The sequence below is a fragment of the Erpetoichthys calabaricus genome, chromosome 9, assembly GCF_900747795.2.
Source record: "Erpetoichthys calabaricus chromosome 9, fErpCal1.3, whole genome shotgun sequence".
Classification (NCBI taxonomy): domain Eukaryota; kingdom Metazoa; phylum Chordata; class Cladistia; order Polypteriformes; family Polypteridae; genus Erpetoichthys; species Erpetoichthys calabaricus.
This window is the reverse complement of record NC_041402.2, coordinates 40,921,273-40,940,299: the sequence shown is the minus strand read 5'-3', so window position 1 is coordinate 40,940,299 and position 19,027 is coordinate 40,921,273. Positions and strand designations below refer to the sequence as shown.

Sequence of the window (19,027 nt, the reverse complement as noted above, 5' to 3'; positions counted from 1 at the left end):
ATTGGCTACTTTCACCATCCCAAACCGCGTTTCCCTCAGTGGTTGCTTCCTGTTCTCTCTTCAGCACAGTATTGCCACAAAAAAAGCCATAAAAAATTGCAGAGGATATTTGCGCTATTTCCGCTAGCAATTAATAGTTAGGTTCTAAGGAAAAATCCGCGAACCCTGAACCACAACTTTGCGGGGGTCCACTGTATTGTACATATAGTATAACTACGTGTATGCACTCAAACTGCATATATAGGGGTTTCTTCTCTGTGTGTGTGTGTGTGCGCGCATGTATATAATATATATATAATAGCTACAAGCCTAACTTAACCCTTTGCCTTTTCCCTGTACATGTTGACTAGATGAGAATGATTCTCTGGAGGTTTATTGTTCTCTTGTGTTAGCACTTCAGTGATATAATGGTACTTGATTTTTTCTTCAGTTTTCGGCATCCATGTTGACTTGGATCTGAAACAGTAGATATACACTTTAAACCACATATAGTGTGCATTTATTTTTTAGTTGGTTGTGTAATTTGTTTTGTTCCATTTTCATTTTAAATATATATTTCACCTGTATTTACATATACATACAGTATATTAAAGTATTTAGCTGTAATATTATTTAGCTGATACTTCTAGAAACTATGTGAGCTACAGAAAAAGGCTTGTTGAAATGTAAATATCCAGAGAGAAATTCAAAAAACAGAATTACAACTTCTGGGCTGAAAATTGACAGAATATTTGGAACATTGTAAAGAAAGAGTGACAAGAGTCTGTATAAGGAGTTGTTACTTTTTGGGCAAATATTGTAAAGAATATTTAATACATTCTTGTTTATCATGGTATTAGAGTGATGATGTGTTGCAAGTTGGTTTGACAGGAAATAAGAATTTTACAGTACTCTGTACCAGTATTACTTACTACTGCTAATTGTCATTTTTCTTTTATTTTCTTGTGACATAAAATCCCTCACCCCTTGATTCTTTTAGGTGTATCTTATGCTTTTACTTACAATTTTTGTTTTATAGAAAATTTTAACCATGATACCTACAGATGAAGAAAAGCAAAGGATTCAGGAGGCTCAGCTAGCTAATCCAGATGTTCCTCTTGGAACAGCAGAGCAATTCCTTTTGACCTTGAGTTCAATCAGTGGCCTCACTGCTCGACTGCAACTTTGGGCTTTTAAACTGGACTATGAAAACATGGAGAAAGTAAGTATCTCCTAAGAAATTATTCAGGGCGACACTTGGTGTTCTAAATGTTGAAGTAAAACTGGTCCTGTTAATGAATGACTACAGTCTACCTTGAAATGTAGCAGTTTTCTAATGTTTGTAATGTGTTTTATTGGCTTTTTGTGCATAGGTGAGAGAGTCCTCTGCAACTCGTTTCTTATCATCTTTGAATCCATAATCACCAATATTTTTAACAAGTCATAACTACTCTTGCATTTTTATGCTCTGTCTGGAACAGCTGGTTTCTGGTTCAGTGTTGTTCTAGACAACTTATGTTATATCACTTGGATTCAGCATTGGGCCATTTTACTTTTTTCACTTCAGGATCTAATTAAATGTTTTTTTTAAATAACTACAGATATATCAAACCATTAGTTTTATATATAATTTTATATATATATATAATTTTATATATAACATTGAGAGAGAGAATTATAACCTGCTACTGCCCTCCCCTCCTACCTGACCTCAATCAACTCTTCAACCGGAGCAAAAAAAAAAAAGTAAATTAAGGCATTGCTGTGCCCTTGTTCTGAAAAAGCCTTCCAGTAGAAAAGGGAGAAATGTCTAATTCAAGTGTTTTCTTAACATCATATTTTAATTTGCACGGCACGGTTTTTATATGAAATGTACTATATGGACAAGAACAATTATGAGCATATTAGATGAAGGGACAGTGCACTTGACTCCTAGAGCTATGAAGTAACAACATTCTAGGATTAATTCCCTTTCCAGTCACGGTCTGTATTGAGATTCCAAGGCCTTACTTACAGTGTTAGCATTGTTTTTCTTACAAGTTGTCTGGTTAACCCAGTGTATTCTGAAAAATGGATGTATAATAGTAGTTTGAGTAGTGCTGGGGTTAAGATGTCTTCTCATAGCATACATATGTACACTGTTATGAAGTCCGCCAAAAGAATGTCATTATTTAGAGTTGTACAAGTAGCTGCTCATCACTTTTCCATAAGTAAAAAGCAAAACATGCATAACTTAACTAGCAATATGCATATCTTTAGACATTGGGAGATGCCAGAACATCAGAAAGCCTTTGTGTGAATTTAGAATTTATAAAACAGGATCTGTTGTTTTAAGATGCTGTTTTTCATTTCATTTGAATGCTGTTTGATAATTTTATATTTTTTAAATGACACACTTTAGAATGGTTCTGTTGTATTTATCTTTCAAATTGTAGGAGATTGCAGAGCCATTGTTTGACTTGAAGTTGGGAATGGAGCAACTTGCAAAAAATAAAACCTTCAAGAACATTCTAGCCACACTTTTAGCAATTGGAAACTTCCTCAACAGCAGCAATGTAAGTGATACTGGACATGATTATTCACTTATAGTATGTAGTGTGTGAGCATCTTCTCCCATCACGAGAAAAATGCAGCATGTTTGTATGTGTGTGTGTGTATAAGCAATTTAAAATTAGTAATTTTTGTTACACTAATTATTCTGAATGATGATTAAGCATTAAATGTGCTGGCTGTATGCTGTATCAACATTGTATTTTTGATCTGTTTTTTCCACTAATGTGAAATTCCAAAAAAACAAAAACAAAAATTAAACAAAAGTAATACTTGTACTTTTAAAAGTAATAACTTCATAAAGAATTTAGGGTGGTGTTTTCTTTTCTACTTGGTCAAAGAGCAAGAGATTGCAGTTCTGTGACTTTCACATCTTGTAAATGTTGAAGGTTCCTGTGATCTGTTTATCCGTTAATACATATTATGTGTGAAAATACTGTGAGTGTGACTTGACAAAGCATTAAGTTTAATATTTAGTTTATGAGTGAGTTATGTAGTTTTTTTACATGACTTAAATGATTTACTGTAAATGAAACACACAGTAAGATGCACTTCTGTGGTCTACATATGAAACGTAAGCACAAGTATGCATTTAAAGGGTATCAAATTTCTTGCCTGTGAAAGATATCCTGTTTTTCTAGCATTTATTAAATTTTATGCATATATTTTCTAATTCTTTTTAATGGTGTGTCTTGTCATTGATTCTTAAATTGATAAAATAAGTAGGTTAAGATTTTATGTTTTTACAATCTAGGGTATCTTTGTGTATTTTAATGAGCTATCCTGTCTCATTTTATGTATGCTGAACTAAATATGTTTGCCTGAGACTGTCTGTTCAATTGTTTGAGATCATTAGCAAATTTGACATCTTTCCTTTAGGGTGGTACAGTGTTTAGCAACGTTGTTTCACAAATCCAGAATCCTAAATTCAAATTACATGACTGGTGGCTATCTCTATAGATTCTGCACATCCTCCCAATGCCTGCATGTGGTTTTCAGTGGTACTGTGGTTTTCACTTCTTAGAACTGTATGCAGTAGTAGTTAATGTCTTTTTTACAAGGTGTTAGCATGTCTGGGTTTCTCAGAGTTGATCAAAGGTGGGAAATTACCTGAAATCTTAAATACAGCTGAACCACAGATTTAGATAGGTGTCATAAATATGTAATATTCTATATTTAGTTTGTGTTCCTTTTCAGTTTAATAGGACCCTTTGTTAAACAATGATGTCAAAAAATGAAATTTGGATTATAAACTTTATTGTATAAAATAAGTGTCAATTAACAAAATTAATGCATAATCAATTCAATTGTTAATTGTTCAACATATTTTTAATTAGTACTACAGCATGACACAATAATAAACCTTTGTTTCCTAATCCTGTGATTCATTTTCATATCCGGAACTCCAGTCATGAACTTATTTGTTTGCTTAAAGTGATTGGTACATTTTAACCTGTTTCTAACAGTAAGCGACCTAGTGATTTTTCCATTGTACTGTATACGTTTTACAATTAAGGAAATTAAACCATGATTTTAACATATTCATTACTATACACTGAGACATGTAAGTCTGATAAATGTACATTCATCTGGGAAAATACTAACTTAAATTACTTCAAGTGCAATACATTGAAAGTTGCTGATTATTTTAATATTAACATGCCCCTCACATGTTTTGTTTTGCTCTAAAAAGACAAAATAACAAATCAAAGAAAATGAGTTTTAAAAATATTTCAATGACAGTTGCAATTTAATATTGAATATTGTGGGCATTTAGACAAAACCTTTTACACATAAAGGGTGATTTCAGCCACTCCCTGAAATGTTGGCCATTCCTACAATTTCATCTTGTGTTTAGTTTACCACAGTCATTTCTAACCCTTGACTTTTATAGTTTTACAAATGACAAATGTGCATCAGTGGGAATCCTCTGTGTCCGGTAATCACAAAGTCAGATTGTAGTGCACAAAATAACTCGCCTGTTGTGTTCCAGGCAAAGGGCTTTGAGCTGAGCTACTTGGAGAAAGTTGGAGAAGTTAAAGACACTGTCCACCGGCAGTCACTCTTGCACCATACCTGCAATTTTGTGATTGAAAACTATACAGACTCTTCAGATGTGTATTCTGAGATTCCAGCTATTACACGATCAGCAAAGGTGAGGTTTATCAATGAAAACGTTGGCATATTTTCACTATACTCTATTAGTCTGAATTATTCAAAAGTTTCAAAGTGGGCTGTGTTTTTAATATAGAAGTGTGCTTCTCAGTGGAGGTTTTGATTGTAGCAGCAACATGTTTATTTGACACTGTTATGTCACAGTTTAGTAGTAGTGAATCATATGAAAACAATATAGGGGATAGTGGTGTGAGTGGTTAAGACTCTCACACTCACTGTCCTCCTGTATATGGATTATTCTGTCTTAAAAGTTCCCAGTGCAAGTTTTACTTACTGTGCATTGTCAATCATGATATTTAAATATGTAATTCTGTCTCTTTATAAGGTTGATTTTGATCAGCTCTCAGAAAATTTGGTTCACCTGGAACGGAAATGCAAGGCCTCCTGGAATAATTTGAAAGTGATTGCCAAACATGAATCCAAACCTGTTCTTAAGAACAAAATGACAGACTTTCTGAAGGACTGCACAGAGCGTATTATAATCTTGAAGGTGGTGCATCGGAGGATTATAAACCGGTAAATTAATAGGTTAATGATTGAAGAAGCACACGAAGTGTTTGGATAGATGCAGTATGAATGCCAAGATACAATGAATTATTAGTTGAATTAGTTTGCTACATTACTTACAATATTTTAAAAGCTGTTTTGTTTGTCTTAATTGTATTGCAGAACAGCTTTCATGCCTCATTTTCTGAGGACATTTCAAACCTAGATTTGAAAGCGCTGATCATCAGAAAAATATGGGTGCCTTCTCTGTTACCTTGCTGGCATAATTAAAATTCTGAATGTTTATCCCCTTTACATCTACTCATCATTCACACATTATTTTTATTGTAAATGTAGTCTATTCAATTTATATATGTTTATTGTAACTAATTCTGCTACCTAGTTTGGAATTACTGGGATTAAGGAATGCCAGTAAAGCCACTGTAATTTTTAGCCAAGCAGTTTCTTGCATGCACAGGACTTTTCCTAACTGTTTTTAGCATAAGGTGTGTCATTGCAGATTGTTTTCCGAGTTTTAGACAGGAAAGAGAACATTTGGACAACAAGCCTTTTATATTAGTCGATATGTATAGTATATTCCATTAGAGCGCTTTGAGTAGTGAGAAAAGCACTATGTAAATGCAAAGAATTATTATTATTGTATTGTGTGATCCCATAGGATTTCCTGTGGGTTTTTGTTTTTTTTTTTTTTTTTTGCTAAAAGGATTGTGGCATGTACTATATATTGTTAATCTGCAGTTTTACTTCAAGAATGAGGATGTGTTTAGTTGGAAGGAACTGCATTTTCTTTGACAAACTGTGTTCATTTTAAGTTCTGAGCTTCACTGCCATGTTAATATGTGTGAACATTTTATGTTCATTATTTAGTATAAAGTTCCTTTCAAGGACCTGCTCTAAAAAATGTTTGAAGCTTTATTATAATAATAAAAATAATCCCAAGGGCAAAATCAGCAATTTATTAAAAAAAAAAAAAACTTGTGCATTGTTCATTTCACTTATCATGAAGCATGTTTAGAATTTGCTAGAATTTAAAAAAATATAAAATGGGGTTACATAATTTTATTTGAGATAGAATTTTGATTTTGAATGGTTGGTAACAATGGTTAGTATGACAGATAAATGCATCCAGTTCCAGGGATGAGATATGATTTCCTCCCCAAATTATTGGCTATGTACAGTTTGAACATTTTTCTCACGTTCACATGATTTGTCTCCATTATTCATTTTCCTCTCATTCAATTGTCTTTCTTTGGCTAATTGTCATGTCTAAGTTTGCTTGCTTTGAATGGGAATGTTTACATGCTAAGTGTTGCCATGCAGTAGGCTGTCTTTACATTCTGTTTGTTCAATCACTAATCTATATAGGCCTCAAAAAGTACTGTACAATGAAAACAATTTCAGAATGCCCTGCTAGTTAGTTTTTGCTGATGACGTGTTGTGAAGCACGAGAAGGGATGAGATGCAGAAGAAGTTAGAATAGATGGAGAAGGACTTTGTAAGTTACACGGTTGAAGACAAATAGAAATAAATGAAAATATTTGAGTCTTGATTATCCTGTAGGGAGAGCTATTGAAAAGACTGGATCAGTTTAAACACTTTGTATCATTAGTAGCCCAAGATGAAGGATTGAATGCAAGGGTAATCCACAGAGTGCAGTGTAGATGGAACAATCAGAAGAAGTACTCAGCAGTATTGTGCAATCGAAGGATCAATGAGGGTTAAATATAAGTTTTTAAGACGAGCAATGATGTATAATGAATCGGAATTAAAGAGAGCACAGGAGAAGATGTCAACTGTGTTGACTTACAAAGACAGAATTTTATTTTTCGCCAGAGGCAAATTTGGCTTTCTATAGAAATGAATAACTAAAAACACAACATTGACTAAAAAGAAAGAAAACTGAAAAGAGAAAAAAAACTGACTTGGCAGTTACAGTCACAGTGAGGCATTATGCAGAAATATTGCTACTGGTATAAAGGAGCCCCATCATTGCTAAATAATTCATTGGCCTAAAGTACTCGGTATTAATGTATCGGAGAGAGGATGTGCAGCATTGTTCATAATAGTGCTCAGCTCTGCTTTCATTCTCTCCTTTGCTACTACCTCTAGGGACGTCAGGATTGTGTCCCATAACTGAGCCTGCCCTTTTAACTGCACTGGTGTTCACAGAGTTGTAGAATATGTGATTGATGTCTGTACCCACATTAAAGCAATGTAGTCCCCTTAGGAAAAGAGTCTGCCCTGTCCTTTCTTACATAGTTCCGAGACCAGTCCAGCCTGTCATTGATGTGAAACCCCAATTTTGTGTAGCAATGCACCACCTGTATATTCACTTCCTGAACCGTGACCGGGTGTAGAGGCCCTTTAATGCATCAAAAGTCAATAACCAGTTCCTTGTTTTTACTGTTAAGTTGCAGACACTTCTTTCTGCACCACAAGCAACGTTCTCTACCTGACTCTTCTACTTTGTCTCATCTCACTTATGTATACATCTAGTAAGTGGCAAGTGACATGACCTGGTTTATATTTATAATCTTAGGTGTACAGTGAAGAGAAAATGAGACAGGACTGTTCTTTGTGGTGCTCCAGTGTTATTTGCATCCATATTTAGAGACACTGTCCTTCGGTCTCACAAACTGTGGTCTATGAGACAGGTTGTCAATTATCCAGGACACCATAGTCTCATCTTCCTGCATATTTCTGAGCTTACCCTATAACAGGGATGGTAGGAAAGTACTGAAGGCACTGGAGGAATCAAAAATTTATAATCCTCTCAGGGCTGCCAGCTCTGTCCAGGTGAGAATAAGCCTTGTGGAGCAGATACATTATTGCATATTCCATTCCAATTTTTGTCCGATAGGCAAACTGCAGTGGATCCAGGTGATCTAACACAAGAGGACTTGTTTAGTCCAAGTCCAGCCTCTCGAATGTCTTCATGATTTGAGATGTAAGTGCCACTCGTCTGTAGTCATTAGGTGAAGAGGTGCCTGGCTTCTTTGGACCTGCAACAAAAGATATAATAAGAATCAGAGGTACAACTAAAGTTGGAGAGATATCGAAGACATTCAAGGAAAGTATGTTGAAGTGGTATGGACATGTTTTGAGGAAAGACAGTGAATACATGTGGTAAAAGAGTGATGGAAATGGAAGTGCAGGGGATGAGAAAGCAGGACAAGTGGAAGTGGATGGATAGAGTAAAAAGATGTGAAGCAAGAAGGTTTGACTGGGGAGGAGTTGCGGGATTCAGCTATTTGGAGAAGGTTGATCAGGCATATCAAACACACTTAGAAGTGGGAAAAGAAGTGTATATAGAAGTACTGTTATATTGACAAAAATTCCAGTGTACATGTGATGTTTAAAATGAGACTTTATTATATAGTATTTTTTTTAATCTAAAATCATGCATTTACTGAAATATTTTTTTCCTGTCTTATTAATCTGGTATTGTGTAGTTTATACTCATTTTGTAATCTCCATTTTAAATTATTTGTAACAGAATTCATTTAAGTGCTTTCATTGCTGTAAAAAAATGAAAAAAAAAATGTGATTGACATTGTTCTTCCATTAGCTGAGTATTACAATTGCTTTAGTTTGGTAGAATGTGCGATCTTCATTATTTAAGATGATATTAAACAACCAATAGAATATATGTATCTTTATCATTCAATCACAGGTTTCACTCTTTCCTGCTGTACCTTGGACAGCCATCCTACTCTGTGAGAGATGTGAAGGTAACACATTTCTGCAAGATCATGAGTGACTTTGCATTAGAGTACCGTACCACCAGGGAGAGGGTGTTGCAACAGAAGCAGAAGCGAGCAGCTTACCGAGAACGAAACAAGACACGGGGCAAGATGATCACAGAGGTGAGGTGGAGGTGATGATACTGGGATGTTTGTTACACTTTAGTTAAGTGATCTATTATAAAACAGTTTATAACAGTCTATACATATTTTGTTAACTATGTTACGAACAATGACACATTAACACTAAAAGTAATAAGACCCTTGAAATGTGTTGGTGTCGTTTTTTGTTTTATATTGTGTTAAAAAGATCAATTTGCAGGCTATTAATAGCTGCTTATATTGGATATTAAAGTATTACTGGGATGTTATATCTCTGAACAGGGAAGTTAAGAGAGTTAGAAAAAAGCTGAAAATCTTCGGTACTCTGCAGAAGACCAAATGAACAATTTCAAATAAAACTGTAATTTAAAACAACATAAGTATCCTTTAATACATTTTGATTGTAAATGTTAATAGAAATGTCCTTACCTCCTGTCAATTATTATTGAAAGTAGTACGCATTGGTGATTCAAGTTAGTTTTTCTAAATGGAGTTATATCAGTGGAGTTTCACATTAGTACAGTATCTTAGTGTTCATGTAAGTTGTGGAGTTTTTCTGTAGTAGCTGATGTGATTATAAAGCACAAGGCTGTGAATTTCATCCCAGTCAACAACTTTGACCTTCAGCATATCAAGTAGCCTGCATATCTGTCTCCAGCTAGAGAAACATAACGAGTAACAAAATTGTTAGGTGTATCTATCTAGTAGCTAGATGGTCCCTAATATACTACGAAAAAAACTTAATTTGTAAGAGTTGAAGTCAAACGTTCATTTAAATTGTTCTCAAAGTTATTAAAAAATTGATTAAGAATATCTTATTCCATGACATCTGTGAAGGTGAAATCTAATGGCTCCTAGAACCATTTCATTAAGATGAATTCGCTCTCATGTCCCTTGAACCATTCAAGAATATTCCAGTCTTTTTGGGATGTAGCATTATCCTATTAAAAAAATTACTATTACGTGGATATATAAAGTTCAGCTGTTCAAATTTTGTTCTGCTTGTACCAAGAGACCAAATGCAAGACTAGGTTATTTATGTATTTTTCTTTAAAATTGTATAGTGTTTATTTTGTTTAGACCACTGAAATTTCAACTTCTTATTTTTGAATAACACGAGTTTGCCTTGTTTGGGATTTTTGGCTGCCGTATTCCATCTGTTGTGTGTGGCTGTAGTCTATGTGTCTACACAAGTCGGAAAAGGCTTATTGACCTCTTTCATAAGGTGAATCATTTTCAATAAACTAATGAAACAGATGTGTGTGAAAAATCCAGCAAGATTGCTGATACCAGTGCCCTTTTGTCTCTGTATCATGTCTAGTCCCCACTGATGCTATTGCTGACTGAATTGTCAATTTTGTGGGAATGGCAGATGTAACTTCAAAGATGGCCACTCATGTAATTGTCCTTTTTAGGTTAGAGTATGATATGTCAATTGCTATAGATAGTGTTGTTTTTTCTGTTTTTATATACTTATTTTTTAACGAACACACTTTTATTACACAGTTTCCATTTTGATTTTAGGATATAGCAAATAACCACCTATACCTCACCAGATCCTCAAATTAGATAAATCCATCCCAAGGCAACAACTCCTAGTAGATTCTTCCTTGTCATCATGTAGTCAACAGAAAATATGACATTATTACAAATAAAACTAATGAAGACCCAAAACAAAATGGTAAAGCATGTGGTTTTATATCCAAATTCCAACTGTCCCATGATCATGCTGTAGGCAAACAATGAAAATTACATCATCTTTTGCGTTGATACATGTCCTGTACTCCATGATAGATTAACTGGCACCACAGGCTGCAAGATGAAGAATTATAATCAAAAATGTAATGGCAAATCAAAAACAGTTACTATAATTAGATTAAAAGTAATATAAGAAAGCAATATGAAACAACATCAGAAGTAGGACTAATAGGTGTATGCTATACACAAATATTCACTGTTCAGCTGCTGAGACTGATGTGGCTTCTCTAATAGTGGTATATAGGGCAAAACTGTAGAATGTTCTATAGCTAAGGTTTCTGCCTCCAACACTACTATTATTTATCCTAAAAATTTTAAAGGCAGCTAGCATTTTTTGATCATAATGTATGCTCTCAGTATAGGCACTATTTAAGTTCTATAAGGTTTGAGAAAGCTAAACTACTTATGGCTTTAGAGATGATTTAATATTCCTCCTGTTCACGCATAAACATATTTGTAGGCCAGTGAAGTGATTTAAGAACTGTAGTTATAAATTCTTATTTCTTAGTTATACTTACAATTATTACTACTGTGTTTTCAAATCATCTGTACAGTAGTAAGTGAATAGTTTGACCAGCCTTACCATAAAGTAGTGTATTTGTCAGTTCTGCTTGAGACATTACCCATCAGATTAAGATTGTAGAAGTTGTAGAAAGAAGTATCTTTTTATTTGTCTCTCACATTAAGGAGTTTGAGATTAAACTCTGCTGCATTTCCTCAGACAGAAAAGTTCTCTGGAGCTACTGAGACATCCGTGAATGCCCTTGTTCATCGAGACGCTGACAGTGAGCCAGTCAAAGCAGAAGAAAACCATGAGAACATGAAGAATGTCCTGATCACCACATCAGACTCTACAGCTCGCAGGAGTAGAGGAAACAGAAGTATGAACATTTCTGTTATTTGTTTCTAATGTTGTTAAACTATGGGTTGTAACCTGTCTGAATTTGGGTTGCACAGAGTTGTGATTCACAATAGTACTCAATGTGAAAGGGTTGTCTATGGTTTGTGGAATGTCTTGGGATGGGTCAGTGATTCTCCAAGGGGATAATAGGGTTCAGTGCTGTGAGTAATTCTGTAAGGTGGACCTGCCCTTCATAATCCAAGGAGATGACTGTCAGCGGCAATTGTCCAAGTTGCCAAATATCCCTACCGCCCCCAATCCCCCAAAGATTACTGTTGGCAGTGACTATCCAAAGGGAATCTGGGATGATGCGCAGTGGCAATTCTGGATCTCAGACAGGAAAAGGCAACAATTGAGTCACTAGAAAAATGTTCTAGAACCACTGACTTATTTAATAAGCTGTCCCAGTCCTAAAGCAGTTTCTAACGAAAAAACATTTATTTCTATAGCAAATTTTCATACGCAGAATTAAGTCTAAAGTGCTTTACAAGTTGTCAAAGAAATAGAAGAAAAGCGATTAAAATTAGATTAAAATAAAAATAACAAAAAAATAAATCTGTAAACACACACACACACATATATATATATATATATATAATAATATAATATAAATAATTAAAAATTACAGTCTTTATATATAGAATTAAGTCTCTAAAGATGAGTCACAGGACAAAGAATATTTGGACTGCTTCTTGAGGAATGCCAGTGGCCCACCTCAAGACTACTACTCTATTGTTTCGAACACTTCACTTCTGTATTGTTGAGATGAATACAACAATTGTCTTACTCAGATAGAGGAAAAAATAAAACAGTTTGTTGCTATGAAATACCAGAGCATTGTTTGTCAGTTTAGAATCACCAAATAAATTGTTCCCATGTGAGAGTGATTGTATGTGTGTGTGAGTGGACCCTGCAATGGCACCTTGTCCAGAGTTGTTTCTCACATTGTGCGCAGTGCTTTTCCTGCAGTCCTGAATTGGATTATGCAAGTATGTAGATTTTATACAAACACACACAGATAAGCTTAGGGTTGTATATAATTAAGAACTTATACCTAAAATGTCCATTAATGGAAAATAGATAATGCTTTATTATCTATTTTACAGAAAAACATTTAAAACTTATTAATAAAATGACATTGAATCAATATTACTGTGATTCAGATCACAAATCTCATCTAAACTAATTTAAACTAAAGTGATCCACATGTATTTACAGTATGCCAACCCTTTGCCTAAACATCCTACTGTTTTTGATAATGACACAGTATCTCATGGAATTAGAAAATACTTCGTGATGGCACAAAATGCCACCACTAGTTGACAGTGGAGATCTCAGCAGAAACATACTTTCTTTGCTGAGGGTTCGCTTAGAGTGCCATCTCTCTCTCTCTCTCTCTCTCTCTCTCTCTCTGCAACTGAATTTCTTGAGGTGACATGTCTCAGACGCCTAGGATACTGTGACTTACAAGCAGCAGTTTCTAAATGACCAGCTGTAGTTCAAGCGCTTACTTGTGACAGACTTGCACGTACCGCTGGTTATATTTTGTGACATGAAAGAAAATGAAAACACAAAATGATTAAAAATTGCCCCAGAGTCCAAACTATGCAGTACTATTCCTTACAGCTGATAATGTTTGCTACATATTCATCCGCTCAAAACCAGTTTGCATTGTTTTTGAACAAAAATTGGAGGTTTCTAGATGAAAATTCACTTTAAAATTGTTGAAATTTTATGTGCTTGTTCATATCTGCCAAATTGTATGAGATAAGACTGCCACATTCTGCAACCTTCTGTGTGTTTTAGCGAGGGCTGGTTATAACTCAAGTTGGTTGTAAGTCAAGACTATTTTTCCCATAAGAAATAATGGAAATACCCATAATGCGTTCCGAACCTCCCACAGCAACACTTACTTAACCTTTTCATAATAAAAAAGGGTTGTATAATGTGCATAATTTACCAAAACATTAATAATTTTTCTAATGTACTAACCAAAAAGTTATAAAAAGTGCCTAGCCTACCAGAAACAACAATTTCACACTGTACTCACCATTTAATTTCACATCTTTGGGCTGCAGGAAGGGAGGAGGAGAGGAGAATGAAATGGAAGGTGGTTATTCTTTGGAAGGAGCCTCCTTATACAAATCTTGTAAAATTGTCGAGATGGTGGATTTTGACATGCTGTACATATTAGCGAGATCGGTCACACCAACACCACTCTCATATTTCCGCACAATTTCCTTCTTCGTTTCGATTGTGATCGCTTTCTTTACCTTTGTTACCTTCTCTTCCTTCCTTAGCAATTATTGAAAAAAATTATATAAATCACTGCACTGACCGAAATTACGTCCACAAACATGTATCTGGGCTACGACTGACGCTACGAACGCTCTCGGCTGTTTACAATCGCGCAAGCGGATACACGTGACCGCATTCAGGTCGTAACACAAGATGTTGGTCGTAAATCAAAACAAAAATTTTGGTCGTAAATCAAGTTGTTCACATGTCAGGCCGGTCGTATATCAAGGGTCGACTATATATATAACTGTAATATAATCTCAAATTTACTATATACTGTATATGTACATGAATGTGTGTGTGTGTGTCTATAAAAATGTGGACCCTAATATAATGGGAAGATGTTAAGTCACTACCAAATATTGATTATTACCCAGTTAATATAATGTTATACAGTACATCATTATTGCCAACTGTTTGTCTACTGCAAGTTTTTAAACAACAATGTGACATTTCGATCTTTACTCCCACAAACTATTCATGTCTTGGATTGACCTATAGTGTAATGACATTGTTTCCTGTGTCTGTTTCCACTCTTTCCACACTGTGCTTTTGGTTGTTATTTTTTGTTATTAACACTACTGACCTATGCAAATGGGTCTCCTAAGACGTGGATATATGACCACCTAGAAAATGCTGCCTTCTACTGTATTTTACCCGGCAGTGACTGTTATGCATAGTGACTCTATGTAGAACAAAGTGACTAGTAAAAATACAAGAAGAGTTGATTTTATCTATGGTCGTCTGTGTGTGTGAATGTTTTTAGTAACACATCTGAATTATTATGTTACTGCTTCTGTTTCAATAGGTTTTGGCAGAATTAGTCCACCTGAACCTGTAGCTCCACAGGAAGATGGTGTAAGTTCCCAAGATGATGCAACAGATGAGATCATGGACCGTTTAGTAAAGTCTGTCACACAGAATCCCAATCAGCGACCATCCACTCCAAAGGAGAGAAAGAGATCTCGAGCAAACCGCAAGTCCTGTAAGTGTCTTATTTTTAAATATAATATTGGATCATAGTTCTGCGTAGTCTGTATGAGTTGCCTTTCAGAGCTGGAGTTCAGTTGACCACACCTGAGGCAGTGCTATTGTAAAAACAGTCTAATGGAGTGGAACACTTCTTTGTAAATCTGTTGTCACGTTGATTCTTTTGTAAAACTGAATAAAAATAAATAAATAAAAACTGCTCTGGAAAGAGATGTTTGAAAGGATAACTTGTTTTCTCTGTTTGGTAGGACAGGTTATTGTCATGTTTTTGAAAAACAAATGTGTTTTAAGGATGAGCTAATTGCTTGACTTCAATAAATCATTATCTTTTCTGTGTATTTAGTAGCTGGAAAATTTAGGAGAAACATTTGCAGTTACAAGCTGGGCAGAACATTTATATCAATAGTAGGGAAAATGAAAGCTGAAACGTCAGAGTACATACTTCCTAACTCAGTAGTAGGATAAACCATTGAGTTAATTTACCAAAAAGTGCTAAAGGACAAATGAGAAAGAAACACAACATTCAACCACTCCTGCCACAGAACCAGGGCTACTTATTCCAGTTGGGACCTTTTGCATTGAGAAAGTTTATTAATACTCAATATACAATATCCCAGTGATTATTTTAAACACTCCTAGGGGTTGATTGATGGAGGCAATATTCAAAATAATGGTATCATTATTGGTGAACACATCCACAAGTCAATATACAAATCCAAATACTACCAAATGATATTGGGGAGAAGAAATTCTTATCTTCAAAGCTGCAATTTTTCTGAATATACTGCTCTATCTGGTAACATTTTTTTTCTGCAAAGAAGTTAAGGATGCTGGAATAAGTACTCTCTTACATTTTTGAAGCTACGTCAAAATGTGCTGCTAGCTCAAAGACAAAAGGTGGTACTTTTCCTTTTAAAAACATGGTAGCTAAGCATTACATTTAATTACCCACATCAGTTTTCAGCTTTCCTAACGCTTTAATACACTTCTTTCAAGAATAAATGCTTTCAGAGAATTATTTTGTTTTGTGTTGCTTAGTATTTCTTGGGAAGTTTTGTTTTATATGTAATATGAGCACTTGAATACATACCAGAACTGGACTGATCAGTTACACTGTGATTTTTTTCATTATTACAATATGACCCTTTTTTTTTTGTTTTGTTTTTTTGTTTTTACAGTGAGAAGGACTTTGAAAAGTGGACTAAGTCCTGACATGGTGCAGGCACTGGGACTGACAAAGTCCAGTGAAGTGGCATTGTAAAAGGACTGACAGACAATCAACATGACCCATGTATAGGATGTCTTTTTTTATGGAGTATAAATGATGTAGCAGAGCAGAACCACAATGCAAGGTGAAAATAACAGCAATTTACCAAAATGCATCTTGCATCAGCGCTATTTACTTTTACTCTCATTGTGGACTTTACATCAATACCTTATATGAGGTGTGGCTTCAATGGAGAAAAGGTCATAATCGTACATACAATTGCACATTCAATTGGTATTCTGTTACAATGAATTGCACTCAGCAGATTAGGTTTATTGTTTGAGGGGTGATGTATCTCTACCATGGTGTACAGCTTCTTTTTATTGCTGAAGCTGCTGCTAGAATTCATTAGATTTCCAGTAAACATAAATGTGAGTATCCAGTATCCATCCTTTCTTAGAAATATTGTTAATTATGTATGTGTTTGTGTGTATGTACAGTGTGTGTGTATAAGACACACACTTGTATAAATAGTATGGCCCAAAATAACATGCATAGAGTACATACACACATTAAAATATATCATCCCTGGGTATATATTATAGACAATATTAAGCATGATACAGTACCACATAAAAATGCGGTGATTTTTAGAAACATGCAATTCCTTTCTGATGCAACACAATTTTTATGTTTTACCAGGGCACTGTTTGTTTTTTTTTTTTTTGTTTTTTTTAAACTTGTGTCCCATATTTGGAAATACTTCTAGTTAGTAGTTTAACACTGTGTGGCCCATCTTATACAATGTGTTATTTCCTTTATATGGGATTTGTTAATAATACCATGGTTTATATGAAGCTTTTTTAGAGTATTGATAAGAGAAATCTCATTAAGCAATATATTTACCCATAATGTGGGTAATAATTTGTACAGGGTTTAAGTATGCTAGTCTGTTTTATCAAATTGTGGCAGTATTAATAAATATTTACTGTATTTACATGCACATCTTCCCTTTCATATTATGTATTTTCCTGATCACTTGCAGTATGGTTTTTCATGTTGTCTAGTTGTATTATCCCTGAAGAAAGTCTGTTTCAACAATAAGGAACACAACAGTAAAATTTAACAGGCCCACATTCCCAATCCTTCCTTTATGTTATATGAATATGCATTAAACTGAGCCCAAGTAGGGGGGGGGGGGGGGGGTGTTGTAGAGTTGTTGTGGGCAGGGATGTGTAAATCCCTGACATGAAGTAAGACACAGTACACTTTTCAAAAGAAGGTCAACAGTATGTTTTCATCTTAAAAGCAGCTTCCATTCATAGCTAGTTTGTTTACCTTCCATTAGTGGATGCAGAAGAAAATGTGCATATTTGTGTGTGTCAAGCAAAATATAAGCCTACACCATACTTGAATAAATTCAGAATTCAGCTTTATCTGTAACCTGTGTTTAATACATAAGCTGCTGTATGTAATTAATTTAAATCCCCATTTATTCAGCTTGTACTGTCTGTTGCTCCACACCTTCTGTTACTTCAGCTTCATGTCTTATTGATGTTTATACCTTTTAACTTTTATTTATAGTATGTGAACTACAATTAAGTTGTTCATTGCACTTGGGGCTTTACAATGACTTGTTTTCTTTAGATACACTGTTTGTTGGAGATTAATGAAACTGTCTTTTTTTTTTTTTTTTTTTTTATTCCTTTTTAATAGTTGTCTACTCCAAGGGTTTCAAATCCCAAAGTACCGCTGAAGTGTGTACTCTGCAGTCTTTGAGGAAAATAACGACATTTAGATATCAGAATTTGTTTTAATAACTAATCAAAAGACCTAAATATATTGAATGGCCTCTTCCTCTTCGTAAACATGAGCTCTCGTGCGTGCCTCAGAGGCATGTTGTCTGTGTCTGATTTGATGGGTTGTGTTGCTTCCTCTCCCTTAATAATTTATAGGTAATAATGAAATGAAACACAACCTGTATTTTTTGTTTGTACATAGTATAAGCATGTAAAAATCAACAGCAAGGATGTTGCTTCACAGCATACTGTATCGGTCACAAGTGAGAGACAGCCTGCAGATTCTTGGAAAGTGGGAATTATTACAGTGTCCATATGATATCTCTCTTCCTCTTTTAGGTAAATGAAGACATCAGTTGACACGCTCATGGAGAGCAAAACCCAGTATCCCACCCATTAAATTCAGTTTAGGATTTGGGGAACTCAGGGCTCATCTCAGCTGCATCTGGCTGAAGGCAGGATTCAACTTTTGGCAGGATACCCGTCCATCACAAAGCAAAATAACACACTCTTACCTATATAGGGTCAGTTAAGAGCTGCCACTTCACCTTACCTTACACATACAATGCAATACACAATACAATTTATTTTTGTATAGCCCAAAATCACACAAGAAGTGCTCAATGGGCTTTAACAGGCCCTGCCTCTTGACAGCCCCCCAGCCTTGACTCTCTAAGAAGACAAGGAAAAACTCCCAAAAAAAACCCTTGTAGGGAAAAAAATCGAAGAAACCTTGGGAAAGGCAGTTTAAAGAGAGACCTTTTTCCAGGTAGGTTGGGCGTGCAGTGGATGTCAAAAAGAAGGGGGTCAATACAATACAACACACAGAACACAAGTAATCCTCAATACAGTATAAAAATAAAAATATTACAAGTACGAGTACCGAGAAGAGAAACAAAATATGTGAGGGTTAGTAACAAATTATAACTATCATGTCACTTATGTTTTAGTGCTAATGACTAACAACAGAGATGCAGTCTGTACAGTTAATCAGCAGCTCTAGTCAGGATATGCTAAA

General features: G+C 34.9%; 1 protein-coding gene across 5 annotated transcripts in view; it reads left to right on the top strand.

Annotated features, from left to right (window-relative positions):
• fhod1 (formin homology 2 domain containing 1) overlaps positions 1 to 17,213 on the top strand; it is a 202,520-nt gene extending 185,307 nt beyond the window's left edge. For all 5 annotated transcript variants that reach the window (XM_051931675.1, XM_028809357.2, XM_028809353.2 and 2 more), the window contains 8 exons: positions 1,019 to 1,201; positions 2,415 to 2,534; positions 4,523 to 4,684; positions 5,030 to 5,220; positions 8,885 to 9,077; positions 11,536 to 11,695; positions 14,822 to 14,998; positions 16,182 to 17,213. In XM_051931675.1, the coding sequence (XP_051787635.1) occupies positions 1,019 to 1,201; positions 2,415 to 2,534; positions 4,523 to 4,684; positions 5,030 to 5,220; positions 8,885 to 9,077; positions 11,536 to 11,695; positions 14,822 to 14,998; positions 16,182 to 16,264 (1,269 nt within the window). In that variant the 3' untranslated portion in view covers positions 16,265 to 17,213. The remainder of the gene's footprint in view (positions 1 to 1,018; positions 1,202 to 2,414; positions 2,535 to 4,522; positions 4,685 to 5,029; positions 5,221 to 8,884; positions 9,078 to 11,535; positions 11,696 to 14,821; positions 14,999 to 16,181) is intronic.
• Positions 17,214 to 19,027: the final 1,814 nt, after the last annotated feature.